Source organism: Sinocyclocheilus grahami, unplaced genomic scaffold (genome assembly GCF_001515645.1).
Source record: "Sinocyclocheilus grahami isolate Dianchi unplaced genomic scaffold, SAMN03320097.WGS_v1.1 scaffold223.1, whole genome shotgun sequence".
Lineage (NCBI taxonomy): Eukaryota > Metazoa > Chordata > Actinopteri > Cypriniformes > Cyprinidae > Sinocyclocheilus > Sinocyclocheilus grahami.
The window spans coordinates 114626-128177 of NW_015505402.1; the positions used below are offsets into that span (position 1 = coordinate 114626).

General features: G+C 36.6%; 1 protein-coding gene across 2 annotated transcripts in view; it reads left to right on the top strand.

Moving 5' to 3' along the window:
* Positions 1–13552, top strand: part of LOC107596772 (chromodomain-helicase-DNA-binding protein 6-like) — a 53708-nt gene that overhangs the window by 23034 nt on the left and 17122 nt on the right. For both annotated transcript variants that reach the window (XM_016287576.1, XM_016287575.1), the window contains exons 4-22: positions 214–358; positions 1253–1402; positions 1509–1574; positions 1921–1979; positions 2531–2648; positions 2869–2955; positions 3064–3198; positions 3338–3459; positions 5420–5663; positions 6986–7162; positions 7886–8029; positions 8627–8882; positions 9004–9214; positions 10338–10533; positions 10663–10827; positions 11046–11225; positions 12000–12110; positions 12372–12574; positions 12821–13020. In XM_016287576.1, the coding sequence (XP_016143062.1) occupies positions 214–358; positions 1253–1402; positions 1509–1574; positions 1921–1979; positions 2531–2648; positions 2869–2955; positions 3064–3198; positions 3338–3459; positions 5420–5663; positions 6986–7162; positions 7886–8029; positions 8627–8882; positions 9004–9214; positions 10338–10533; positions 10663–10827; positions 11046–11225; positions 12000–12110; positions 12372–12574; positions 12821–13020 (2969 nt within the window). The remainder of the gene's footprint in view (positions 1–213; positions 359–1252; positions 1403–1508; positions 1575–1920; positions 1980–2530; positions 2649–2868; positions 2956–3063; positions 3199–3337; positions 3460–5419; positions 5664–6985; positions 7163–7885; positions 8030–8626; positions 8883–9003; positions 9215–10337; positions 10534–10662; positions 10828–11045; positions 11226–11999; positions 12111–12371; positions 12575–12820; positions 13021–13552) is intronic.

Sequence of the window (13552 nt, forward strand, 5' to 3'; positions counted from 1 at the left end):
TTCAAGTGCTGCACTCGAGTAAAAATGTTGTCCTACTTGTGCACTTATAAACCAGTAAACATCTGCACAGCAGATGTCGGTGTTTTGTACCATTATATGGCCAGATATTTATCATTCAAACAAGTCCTTGGGTGGTTAGCGCTAAGATCTGTTAACCTGTGAAAACTGGAGGTAAGATGGATTTTAAGAGCATTTTGTTGCTGTGTTATGCAGAGAGCAGGGTGCCATGCCTCCGGAGAAGAAGAAGAAGGGAAAGAGGAAAAGTGATGCTGTACTTGAGATGGTGGAGAGTGATGACACAACCTCTCTCAGCACGCTCGCCACCGGCGAGGAAAGCATCGACCCTATGGATAACACTGTGAGTTCTCCTGAAACCACCTACATCTGGCATATGGGTTTCTCCTGAGCTGAATAATTGCTGTGTATTTATGCAAATACCAAATCCTAAAGTCCATGTTCAAAGTTCATGTTCAGAGTTCAGGTTCAAAGTTCTGCCAGGTTTAATAGAACTTTCCTAGAAGTATTTCCCTGGTTTTATTCAAGTTGACAGTGGCATGTTAACGATTACCACAAAACTAGGAATGCACAATATAGCTTCCATATCAGTTATCAACCGCTATTGATTTTTGGATGATATAGTATATTTAATTTTAATTTTAATGTCTTTGTCCTGCTATTTTTACGTTTATTTTAATTTTACACTCACTTAGTGTTTACTTATTTAAAATGGTTAAACTTTAACTTTAGAATCTCTCAAAGTGATAAATTTATTGCAGCATTTAAAATAATTTTGAAAATTTGTGTATGTATTTATGTATGTATGAATGCCAGAATTTTCTGTGTCTATTGAAAAAAAAATCAGAAGGAATTAATGTAAATATTCTCACTGTTTTAAAACGTGCGTCCATAAAGAATGAATAAAAATTATTTAAAATCAATAAATAAATGTGTAATAAATTAGTGTGACTTTAAAATTACTGATCTGGCAAAATTAAATCAGTAATCTTTGGATATACATAAAGATTTTTACAAACTAAATAAAAAAAAGTCTAAATAATTTTCTTTCTTTCTTTCTTTCTCTCTTTTTTTTTGCATTATTTTCATAAACACATTTTCCCCATAATTCCATTGAGTAATGGATATTTTTGTTGCCATTAATGTATTTATTCATTTCAAAATTTTTGGTAATTGTTTTGTTAATTTTACTGTAATGTGTAAATACATTTCCTTCTTTCTTTCTTTCTCTGTGCAGAAGAGGCGATCAGGGCGTCAAGTGAAGCGACGGAAGTATAACGAAGATCTTGATTTCAAGGTCGTGGATGATGACGGGGAGACCATCGCTGTGTTGGGCAATGGCCGGTTTGCCGCCATGTCTTCCTCTACCCTCGCCTGGCAGGCTGAGGTAACCGTGACAACATCTGCCATTATGCCACACCACAGACCTGCCCTACTTCTGGAGGGGTGGAGCAAACACACACTGGAATAATGCCCACCTTCTTTCTTCCCAGGAACCCCCTGAAGATGAAGCTAATATCATTGAGAAAATACTCTCAGCGCGAACGGTCAAGAAAGAGGTAACAGTGTCAGATTACATGTTACACTAAATGATGGATTACTTGCTTGCATTCAGGTCCATGATAATTTTGCAAGCTATATAAAATTAAGCAACAATATTTCTTATGTGGCCATGAAATTTCCTATAGAGTGTGTATTTGATTCAGCCTATTTAGAATAGTGGTCGCTCAATATGTGGTGTTCAATTATTGATTCTTAAACCTTGAATATTTAAATTCTTGATTTACACCATGATACAAAAAGACCAGAATACTGGAGACATTTGAATGCAGTACTGTAGCATATACCGCTCTGTACACTGGGATGCAAGGAACATCTGCCTAAAATGAAATCGTTTTCATGTAGACATCCCTTGACGAACCACCAGAAGAGATGGAGGAGTTTTACGTCAAGTTCAGAAATTTGTAAGTGTACTCATGCGACTCAAACTGCTGTTACCTTTTTGCGCTCTCAAACACTCAGCTTGTCAAACTGTCAGAGCAAACACATAACTCACATTTATTGTGTAATGCATTACTTAAAATCATTTATGCATTAAATTATCCATCTGCTAGAGTGGTAGTACACCCTGCCTCAAGGAATAATTTGCTGAATCAGCAATGGTGTGATTTACAGCAAGAACTTTTTCTTGTGTAATTCTGGAAATTACAGTACTGCAAATAGGAACAAGTTACTGGGTCACAATTTAACCTCAATAACAAAAGAAAAATATTAATTGCTTAAAGACATTAAGAAAAATATACCTTGATCATTGATTTTTATTTTCCATTATTTACATGATAATTAAGCATACCCCCCCTTAGACATGTTCTTGACAAGTTTAGTATAGATGGAGAAACAAAGACATATTGTAAACAAAATACTATTTTAAATCAAACACATGCAGGCTAGTTCAAAGGTAAAGCACAGTGTTGTTATCGCACATTGTCAGCTATGAGGCCTTTCTCATTGCCAGCTCCTATCTGCACTGTAAATGGGCGACCTTGGAGGAACTGGAGAAGGACCCACGCATTAGCCAAAAAATGAAGCGCTTCAGAAACAAGCAGGCGCAAATGAAGCACATTTTCACAGAGGTGCGTCTGCCAAAACATGCTGCAATTTGTTTGTGGTTCATTTAAAGTTGTAACCAGGACATGCACCAGATATACTTGGACGTAAAAGCTAAGATGCATGTGGAAAATTCAAGAATTTTGGATTTATGTTTCACCTTTAAATCAATGCTTTTGTCATAGACTGTCTACATATGTATTATTTGATTAAATCTGGATGAGATGATGTTGTGTTTCTCCTCAGCCGGATGAAGATCTGTTTAATCCAGATTATATTGAGGTTGATCGGGTTTTAGAGATCGCTATCACCACAGATACAGAAACTGGAGAGGTGAGGTGCTCTTCAAATGATCTTTAAAAAAAAAAGAAACTAAGAAGCTGTTATATATATACTTTCGGTGCCAGTCTTTTAATGTTTGGTTTGTTTGCATGTTAACAGGAAGTTACACACTACCTGGTGAAGTGGTGCTCTTTGTCATATGAGGAGAGCACTTGGGAGCTTCAAGAAGATGTTGACCCTGTGAAAATCAGAGAGTTTGAAGACCTCAAGGAAATTCCAGAAATCAAGCATGTGGTAAGTCCTTGAATGCAAATGATTGCATGGTTCAGCTGCAGGTTTTATTGTACGGTCCAAAACATTTTTATTCTGCGTTGCTTTGTAGCATGTATTTCAGACTAGGAAAAGAAGTGGCACTTCTCTTATCTTAATACAGGAAAGGCCTCTGCCCGAACAGTGGCAAAAACTGGAGAAGTCAAGAGAATACAGGAATGGGAACCAGCTGCGAGAATACCAGTTAGAGGGAATGAACTGGCTCCTTTTCAACTGGTACAACAGGTGAAACAAACTTTTAATATCAGCACTGGTAGAGTGCCTAAACTTCATGATCTTATTTTAAGGTATGAAGTCACTACTTAAGATTAAACTAAGGCTAATAATAATTATTACAGTGACTAAATGTCTTTTTTATTATTTAAAATTATTAGTAAAATAAGAAATTCTTGGACTTTCTCTGTTTGTTTTATTAATTCATCTTGCATTTAATTTGATGAAAGGACTGTCAATTTCAACATGTTTATTTAGTGTGATCTTTCTTTTGTCTGACACAATGTAATGAATTGTCTTTTGTAGGACATTTGTCTGCACATATTATAATAATTATATAAATCTCAACATTTTAAACATTATAACAAGAATAATAATATGAATCAATATATAATTTGATTAATATATCAGCATGTAAGTAATTTAATAATAATTACTTAAAGGGGTCCTATTATGCTCTTACCATGTCATGCATTTGTTTTGGGGGTGTACTAGAACATGCTCTAATGCTTGGTGGTTCGAAAAATGCATTATTTTTTACATAATTTACATTATTACAATACCTTTCTCCCCATCCTGGCACAAACAGCTCGATTAGTTCCGGGTTTGATGAAGGCCCGCCTTCCGAAAAATGAAATGTGATGTGATTGGTTAGCTGTCCCAGTGCGTTGTGATTGGCGAACAGCTTAGACGGTGTTTCAGTACTTCCCTGCCCCTTGTCAAAGCAGCAAGTTCCGTCTGCTCCGGTTTAGTTAAGGATGGTGTCAATATTGCCATATCAATTTGAGCCGGATTCAGACCCAGAGAATATTGAACAAGAGGATCGATCAGAACCTTTGCACGCACGGATATTGCAAGACGTATTAGAGTGGTAACTTTTTTAGAGTGGATTTTTTAACTAAATCATGTTTTAGATAGGATGTCAACAACTGCTTAAAAGTAACTGCATTTACTATGTACAGATAAATGCACATGTATTATTTTTATTATTTAATTCTAACATTATAACATGAATTGCAGTGAAACTGTTATACAGTTGAATTTATTTATACCATAGTCCAGTGTTTCCCAGGCGGCGTATATATATGCAAACTCATTCTCTGCCAGCAGGAGGCGCTATTGGAGTGGTAGAGATCAAGGTTTCCCCGGTAACGGCTGTACACAAAGCAGTTCCGCTCAAGAAAACACTGCTTTATCAGACATTACATGCAAGATTAAATGAAAATGACATCCAATTTTCTCCAATGGGAAACACTGTAGTCTCATAATTGAAGTGTAAATTCTGTCCAGTATTGTACTGTCAGCAATTTATTATAAAAATGTGTTCATAATTGTAACATACATATTTACATACATAATTATTCAGGTGCATGTGTAATAACTTGCGAAAAGTTGAGGCTACAGCAGCACGTCTTCATCGTCGTCTTGTCTGATGCACTCAACCAAGCGTTCTAACCACGACCTCGCCCCTCACCACCCCCCAACCATTCGAATTTCCGTAGGATTATTTGAATGATATTCTAATGGGCCGCTTTGTGATATCACAAAACCCAGAAAACAAACGCTGTAGTCCAAACGAGCCATTAGTTGTAGTTCTTGAAAAGGGATTTTTTTTTAAACAAAATATCTCCCTTTGGAGTGGACTTTGAGATTTGTAAGATTTGTTTGTGTTTTTTATGCCCAAATATACACACTACACACTGACTAAAATTCAAAAAGTATAATAGGACCCCTTTAATGATGACAATAAAATAATTTATAGCTCTAGCTGAAATCAAATGCAATTAATAATAACCTTATTTACATACATTTAACCAATCCTGTAATGTTACCCTATAAAAAGCTTAGTAACTGTATAAAAACAAATAATATGGGTAGTGATAATAATCACAATATCATACAATCAAAAAGATACCCACAACTGCAATCTGACATGAATAATAAACACCTGAACCTGTTCCTCTTGGTGTAGGAAAAACTGTATTCTGGCTGATGAGATGGGACTTGGGAAGACCATCCAGTCCATCACGTTCCTCTATGAGATTTTCCTCATGGGTCTAAGGGGACCTTTCCTCATCATCGCCCCGCTCTCCACCATCACCAACTGGGAGAGAGAGTTCCGCACATGGACTGAAATTAACGTCATCGTCTATCACGGCAGCCAGATCAGTCGGCAGATGATCCTGCAGTATGAGATGTACCACCGAGATGAACAGGTGGGTCGAACAGAGTGATTCATTTTGAGCTGTCAGTAGTGAGTTGAACAGAAGCACAGTATAGTTACATTAAAGGTGCAATAGGTGATTGTCTTCAGAAACATTTTTTGTTATGCTGGTTGAAAGTCTCTTCACATCCCGATAGCAATCATTAAGTTAAGTGGTCTAAATGTATTTATATATTCTGTGGAAGGCCTATAAGACCAAGAAATGTTCGTCCAATCAAAATGCTCGGTCCGAGCATTTTGATTGGCTTTCTTACCTGCCTGTCAACATGTGTATTTGCATACCTCTGCGCACCCTGTTCGCGCAGACGGAATACGTCATCAGCGCGTTCACGTACGCTGTGCAGACAGAGCAAGCGAGAATGGCAGGCAAACATCAACAACCAACAACTTTTACTAACTGTACTATAAACTTTTCTCACCTGTTAATGAAACATGTATTGTAGTAATGTTGTCTCTGGTCGTCTGGTCTGTGTGTGCGTTCATGCGTTTAGGAGGCGTGGCTTTGGACGGTGATTTGCAGGGAGGGTGGGACATTCGCTTTCAGTGCTATCAGGCTAAAGTTAGCATTTTCCAAGATCTCCTACTGCACCTTTAATCAAAACATTTTTTTTTTATACCTTTATTGCTATCTGTTTGTGTCTGCTATTTATGTGTTGGCAGTTTTTATCAAAAAAGTAGTCACTAAACTTGTAAACTATGTAGACTTAGAATAGCATATCATTATTTTTAAGAAATTAATACTTTTATTTAGCAAGGATGCATCAAATTGATCAAAAATTAAGACGTTTATAATGTTACAAAATATTTCAATTTCAAATAAATGTAAATGCTTTTAAACTTGTATTCATCATAGAATCCTGAAAAAAATGTATCACAATGTATATTAGCATATTAGAATTATTCCTGAAGACTAAAAATGCAGATTTGCCATCACAGGAATAAATTACATTTTAAAATATATTTAAATAGAAAGCAGCTATTTTAAATTGTAACAATTACACAGTTATCACAACAATACTGTTTTTATTTTATTAAACAAATGCATATTTGGTGGGTATGAGATTTTTTTTTTTTCCAGAGATTTACGAACCCCAGACTTGTTAACAGTAGTGTAACAAACACAAGAATTCAATGTGTGTTGCTTTTTACGCCCACATAATACATATCTAGGGCATTCATATCATTTTTTGCCCAAACCCCGGTTAATGTCTAACCTTGCTTTACACACCTATTTTACCAGAAGGAGAAGGTGTAGTAGGCACATTATATTTGTTAGTACAGTGTATACAATGGGTCTTTCTCTTGCTCCTTCAGGGAAACATTGTGTCTGGTCAGTTTAAGTTTCATGGCATCATCACTACATTTGAAATGATAATGGCCGACTGTCCAGAGCTGAAGAAGCTTAACTGGTGCTGTGTGGTGATCGACGAGGCCCATCGCCTAAAAAACCGCAACTGTAAACTACTGGAGGGACTCAAACTCATGAACCTGGTAATTTTATTTTTTTGCTCATTTATGGACCATGAAACATACACCGACGTTTTTGTCATTTGATGTATGTGTCATTTATAATATCAACTGCTCTACAAATGAGTTCAGGTCTAAATGCAGAAAAGGGGAAGTGAAGCCATCTGTGAGCTAAACTACAGTGCTATCTCTTATGCACACATCTCATTTATCTGCTGAGTTTTGCTTCACTGCATTTACATACGCACATCCTCTCTGGACACAGAATGAGTAATCTCATCTCTCACTTTACATATTACTGCAGCCATGGCCAGTGTGTGCAAACTGAGCTACATTTGACGCAGTGCTGTTTTATTCAAGAAAATAATCTCTCACAGCTGATTAGGTGTATTTGATATACAGGGGTTTAAAAAGTATTTGGACACTCAAGCCACTTTGCAGTAGTGAATGACATCCAGAAAGTGTATAAATTGTGTTTTCACTATATTTAAATTTGTAAATAAATGCCACATATTTGTGTATCTAATCTAATATTTATTTTTATGCAAGACTTCAGTGTCCAAATACTTTTTTGGTCCACAGTATAGAAAAGGGTCCTCATGTTGGAGCAAAGTCCAGCTCAATGTTTCCCAGTGTTGTATCTCCATCTTCATCCAGAGAGAGTTGGTATAGATATCTTAAAATATAAATACATTTTAGTGAATCAGTAGGCTGAACTTAATGTTTCTGTGTGTCTTCTCTCGCAAGGAACATAAAGTCCTTCTCACAGGAACTCCTTTGCAGAACTCGGTTGAGGAACTCTTCAGCCTGCTTAACTTTCTTGAACCCTCACAGTTCCCTTCCGAGACCACTTTCCTGGAGGAGTTCGGAGACCTGAAGACGGAAGAGCAGGTGAGAGCTAACCCTCAAATGCCTTGATAGGAAGCTTGTTATACACTGGATAAACATCTACACACCTTTACCTCCAATTACCCAAGCCACCTAGAGGATAGTAACATCCTTGCTAAAATCCTAAGTGGCCAAGGCCGATAAACTCAAAATAGCCAAATAAACTGCCGCAGTGTTGGAGTGTTTTTGTAGGCCAAAAGTTGGCATCACCTTGTTACTTTTGACAAAAAGCCAGTAGGATTTTTACATTGGATTTTGGATTTTTATTGATGTGTTTCCTTCTTCAGTGTGATGTTTAATGTCCCTGACAACCTCTGTAGTCCCATTTATCCATTTTTTAGTAGTACCACATGTTTTTCAAGATGCATTAAAACATAAAACAGTTACTGATGTTAATCATGTTGTAGTATAAAACTTGAAAATATATTGAGCTTGTGTTCATCATAGACTTTCAAAAAACCCTTTGACTTTGGGAAGATGGGAGTATAAAATGCTCATTTATTATCAGGTTTTAGGACTTTATATTAGGCAATATGGCCTGATTATTGTTGAATGATTATGTGCCCAGTTTTAACCTCAGAAACATCAACATACCCACAGGTAAAGAAACTGCAAGCCATTCTGAAGCCCATGATGTTGAGGAGACTGAAGGATGACGTGGAGAAGAATCTGGCCCCTAAAGAGGAGACAATCATTGAGGTGGAGCTCACTAATATTCAGAAGAAATACTACCGCGCCATTCTTGAGAAAAACTTTGCCTTCCTTGCCAAGGGAGCAAACCAGCACAACATGCCCAACCTCATCAACACAATGATGGAGCTTCGCAAGTGCTGCAATCACCCATACCTCATTACAGGTGACATCTGATGTTTAGATCAAGTGTGAATATGAAATATGTTGTTTGCCGTTCTCTACATCTCAGTAGCCACACCTCGAATTTGTAGCGCTGATGTAGTCTCTCATCTTCCTTCTGTCAGGTGCTGAAGAAAAGATCCTTGAGAGCTTCAAGAAAACCTACAGTTCTGAGGCTGCAGATTTTCAGCTGCAGGCAATGATCCAGGCTGCTGGTAAACTAGTGCTTATTGACAAGTTGCTGCCCAAACTGCTGGCCGGAGGACATAAAGTGCTGGTGTTTTCCCAGATGGTCCGGTGCCTGGATATACTGGAGGACTACCTCATTCAGAGGAGGTGAGACAGCTGCTTATTATACAGTGCCATTAGTCATACTTCTATAAAAAAAATGTTGAGATGTTTTTGAGACTGTAAGTGAATGAGGAAATAGACTCCATGTCAACATGAAATCAAAACCTGGTTTACGTCACTTGTTGCTTTTCTTCAGGGATCCCATAATTTAAAATATTTCAAATTGAGAATAGCAGTGGTAATTTTATTTTAAAATTTGTTTTAATTCTTTTTAAAAAGTCATAGAAATTTTTATGAAAAAAAAAAACAGTTATTATGTCCAAAATATTAGCTGGAAATTCATTAGTCAAAATGTGTGGGAACCCTGTGTCTGCTTATTACAACATTTAAAAAAAGGTTTGGGTTCAGTAAGATTTTTTTTGAAGAAACACAAAGGATGCAATAAATTGATCAAAAGTGCCAGCAAAGACATTATACTGTTACAAAAGATTTCTATTTCAAATAAAATGTTCTTTTTACCTGTCTATTTATCAAAAAATCCTGATAAAAAGTAACCATTGACACGAAAATATTAAACACAAATTTTTTCAACAATAAAAAAAAAAGGAAATATTTATTGGGCAGCACAATCAGCATATTAGAATTATTTCTGAAGGATCACGTGACACTGACGACTGGAGTAATGATGCTGAAAACACAGCTTTGGCAACACAGGAATAAATTACATTTTTAATTATATTAAAATAGAAAATCATTATTTTAAATTATATATATAAAACTACTTCAGTCTGTGTGCATTGAATTTATTTAATACACGAGTTTCACAATTTGAGTTGAATTACTGAAATAAATGAACTTTTCCACTACATTCTAATTTATTGAGATGCACCTGTATATAATATTTATTTATTTAACTTTTTCTTTTTTTACTGTTGTTGATCAAATAAATGCATCTTTGGTGACCATAATTCTTTTTTCAAAATCATAAAAAAAAATCTGCCCAACCCCAAACATTTGTGTATACTCATCAAAATATGCATGGCTGAAACAGTAAACCACATATGAGAACTATGGTGGAGAAAGAGTGGAGTTGGTCATTTCCATGCATAAAGAATGAAGATGCGGAAAGGAAATGTCTTCTTATCTGAAATTTGTATAATACATGTAGGTATACGTATGAACGTATTGATGGGAGAGTTCGAGGGAATCTCCGGCAGGCTGCCATCGATCGCTTCAGTAAAGTGGACTCTGACCGCTTCGTGTTCCTCCTCTGTACACGAGCAGGAGGTCTGGGCATCAACCTCACCGCCGCCGACACGTGTATCATATTCGACTCCGACTGGAATCCGCAGAACGATTTGCAGGTGAACAAATAGCATCTTTTATGTACAGCATAATTGACACTCTCTCCCTTTAGAAATTTCCATACCAAGTATTAAAAAATAAAAAACATGAATATTACATTTGTTATGAACATGCTTTGAATTCCACAGGCTCAAGCTCGCTGCCATCGGATCGGTCAGAGCAAAGCGGTAAAAGTATATCGCCTTATTACACGAAACTCATATGAGAGGGAGATGTTTGACAAGGCCAGTTTGAAACTGGGATTGGACAAGGCTGTTCTGCAGGACATCAACCGCAAGGGCAGTCTCAATGGGGTGAGGGATCCACAACTTTTAACTTTTTCTTCCAGTGATGAATTGAGAAAACATATCTGCCAAAGGTGGAATAGCATATCCTTGTCGACCCAAAAATACAAACTCTGTTTACTCAACTATGTAAGATTATAAAATATATATATGTGTGCTAGTTTAAGCTAGGACTTGTTACATTCACTAGGACAGTGTTGTCTAATTCCTGTGTCGTCCTCTTTCAGGTTCAGCAGCTGTCTAAGATGGAGGTGGAAGATCTTCTCAGGAAGGGAGCGTACGGTGCGCTTATGGATGAGGAAGATGAGGGCTCTAAATTTTGTGAGGAGGATATTGATCAGATCCTGCAGAGACGCACACAGACCATCACAATCCAGTCTGAGGGGAAGGGATCAACTTTTGCCAAGGTACACTTATCGATATACAGACACTACCATTAATGTTTGGGGTCTATAAGATATTTTAATGTTTTTGAAAGTAGTCTCTGATGCTTACCAAGGCGGCATGTATTTGATCAACAGTACAGCAAAAACTGTAATATTGTGAAATATTTTTATAATTCAAAAGTACAGTTTTCTGTTTGAATATATTTTAAAATGTGATTTATTCCTGTGATGCAAAGCTGAATTTTCAGTATCATTACGCCAGTCTTTAGTGTCACATGATCCTTCAGAAATCATTCTAATATGCTGATTTGCTGCTTGAGAAACATTTCTTATTATCAATGTTGAAAACAGTTGTGCTGCTTTACATTTTTTTTGTGTTTTTACAGTGATAGATTTTTTTCCAAGATTATTTAATGCATAAAAGGTTTGAAACGGAAAACTTAAAATCTTGAATTATCACCTGTGATAAGTGTACTACATCCTTGCTGAATAAATGTATGAATTTCTTTTAAAAACAAATGATTGACACCAACCCTTTGTTGGTAACTTGAGATTGGTCAAACGTTTTCTGAGACCTGGAATGGATCAAATCCGATTGCCAATGTTGTTTTTCTTGGTATCTCTGTTCATGTTGTTATATTCACCACTGTAGGTCATAAATATGGTGGATGAGTGGAAAAGTCATGTGATTGAACAAAATGAATAAGCATTGCTTGTATAAGTAAAACACAGGCCTTAACGTGTGATCTGTATTTTGATAAAATGCTCATAATCCTTTATTTTTACCAATTCCAGGCTAGCTTTGTGTCTTCAGGGAACCGTACAGACATTTCATTGGATGATCCAAACTTTTGGCAGAAGTGGGCCAAAATTGCTGAACTGGAAATTGACTCCAAGGCAGAAAAGGTAAAAATCGTGATGGTTTAAAAGCCAAAGCTTTGCATATATGAGCTCACCATGACTCAGATGGTGTAATGCAAGAGAATCAACTCATAGACTAGAGAGAGAATAGGGGTCATTTGAATATCAGCAGAGTCAAAACAGATGGGTTGATTTATTGTTTGATTTTTAATGGGCACATTCTAGACTGTTTGCATATTGGTGACATTTAAGGAGTAAAATATTGAGACTGCAACACTTTCTGACTCATGTCTTTGTCTCTGCCAGGAGAGTCTGGTGATCGACACCCCTCGCGTACGGAAGCAGACGCGCCACTATAATTCATTTGAGGATGATGAACTCATGGAGTTCTCTGAACTGGATAGTGACTCAGAGGAACGGCCCTGTCGCACAAGACGTCTCAGCGATCGCAACAGACGCTACCTCCGAGCGGAGTGCTTCAGAGTGGAGAAAAACCTTCTCATTTTCGGGTCAGTGCTTAATTTGCTTTCAGCTGCCCACTCATTCCTTCTGGGTCACCTTCTGTTGCCCTACAACAGGCTGTTAATGAAGTGACTGTTTCCAAACAAGGGTACAAAAACTAAATGAAATAATCCAAGGCCATTTTCTTCCATTATATTTGCAAATCAAGCAGATGGTCTAAATATTGAAGCCATAGATTAGGCCATATGCAGGTTATACATCTCAGACCAATGAAATGTTTGCTGTGTGTACAGGTGGGGTCGCTGGAAGGATATTCTCAATCATGGGCGTTTTAAATGGCACCTGACGGAGAGAGACATGGAGGTGCTGTGCAGGGCTCTTCTGGTCTACTGTGTCCGCCATTATAAGGGAGACGATAAAATTAAGAGCTTCATCTGGGATCTGATCACACCCACTAAAGACGGACACAATCAAGCACTACAAAACCACTCAGGTTATTAATGATTTTGTTCACATTTTTCCATCAATTCATTCATTCATTCTTTTTGAGATGACTTTATTCAGGAACTTTTGTCATGTAAATAAAACAATAAATAAATCCGTTAATCATTAACATTAATGTTGCACCATGCTTGTGCAGGTCTCCAAAGAGTTTTAAAGGATTTTTGTTACATTTTCAAAATTTAAAAATGGAAACATTTAATTAAATGTAAGGAATTAATTGATTACTAAATAATCAGTGAATATTACATTTTAATTTTATAGTTTAATTAGTTTACCACCAATTAAAATAATAATTAAATTGATGATCAGTTTAATTTTGTTTCAGCTGATCAATGTTAGTAGTGTAAATGTTTAATGTTTAGTTTACCAGAAAATATATTTTAGTTTTTTGCCATATTATGTTAATAACAACAACAATCAAACAACCTGACCCCCCCCCCCCCCCCCCCCCCCAAAAAAAAAGCCAGATGAATTTATAAATAACAAAAATGCCTAAATAAAATACAAAAAAATAATATAAA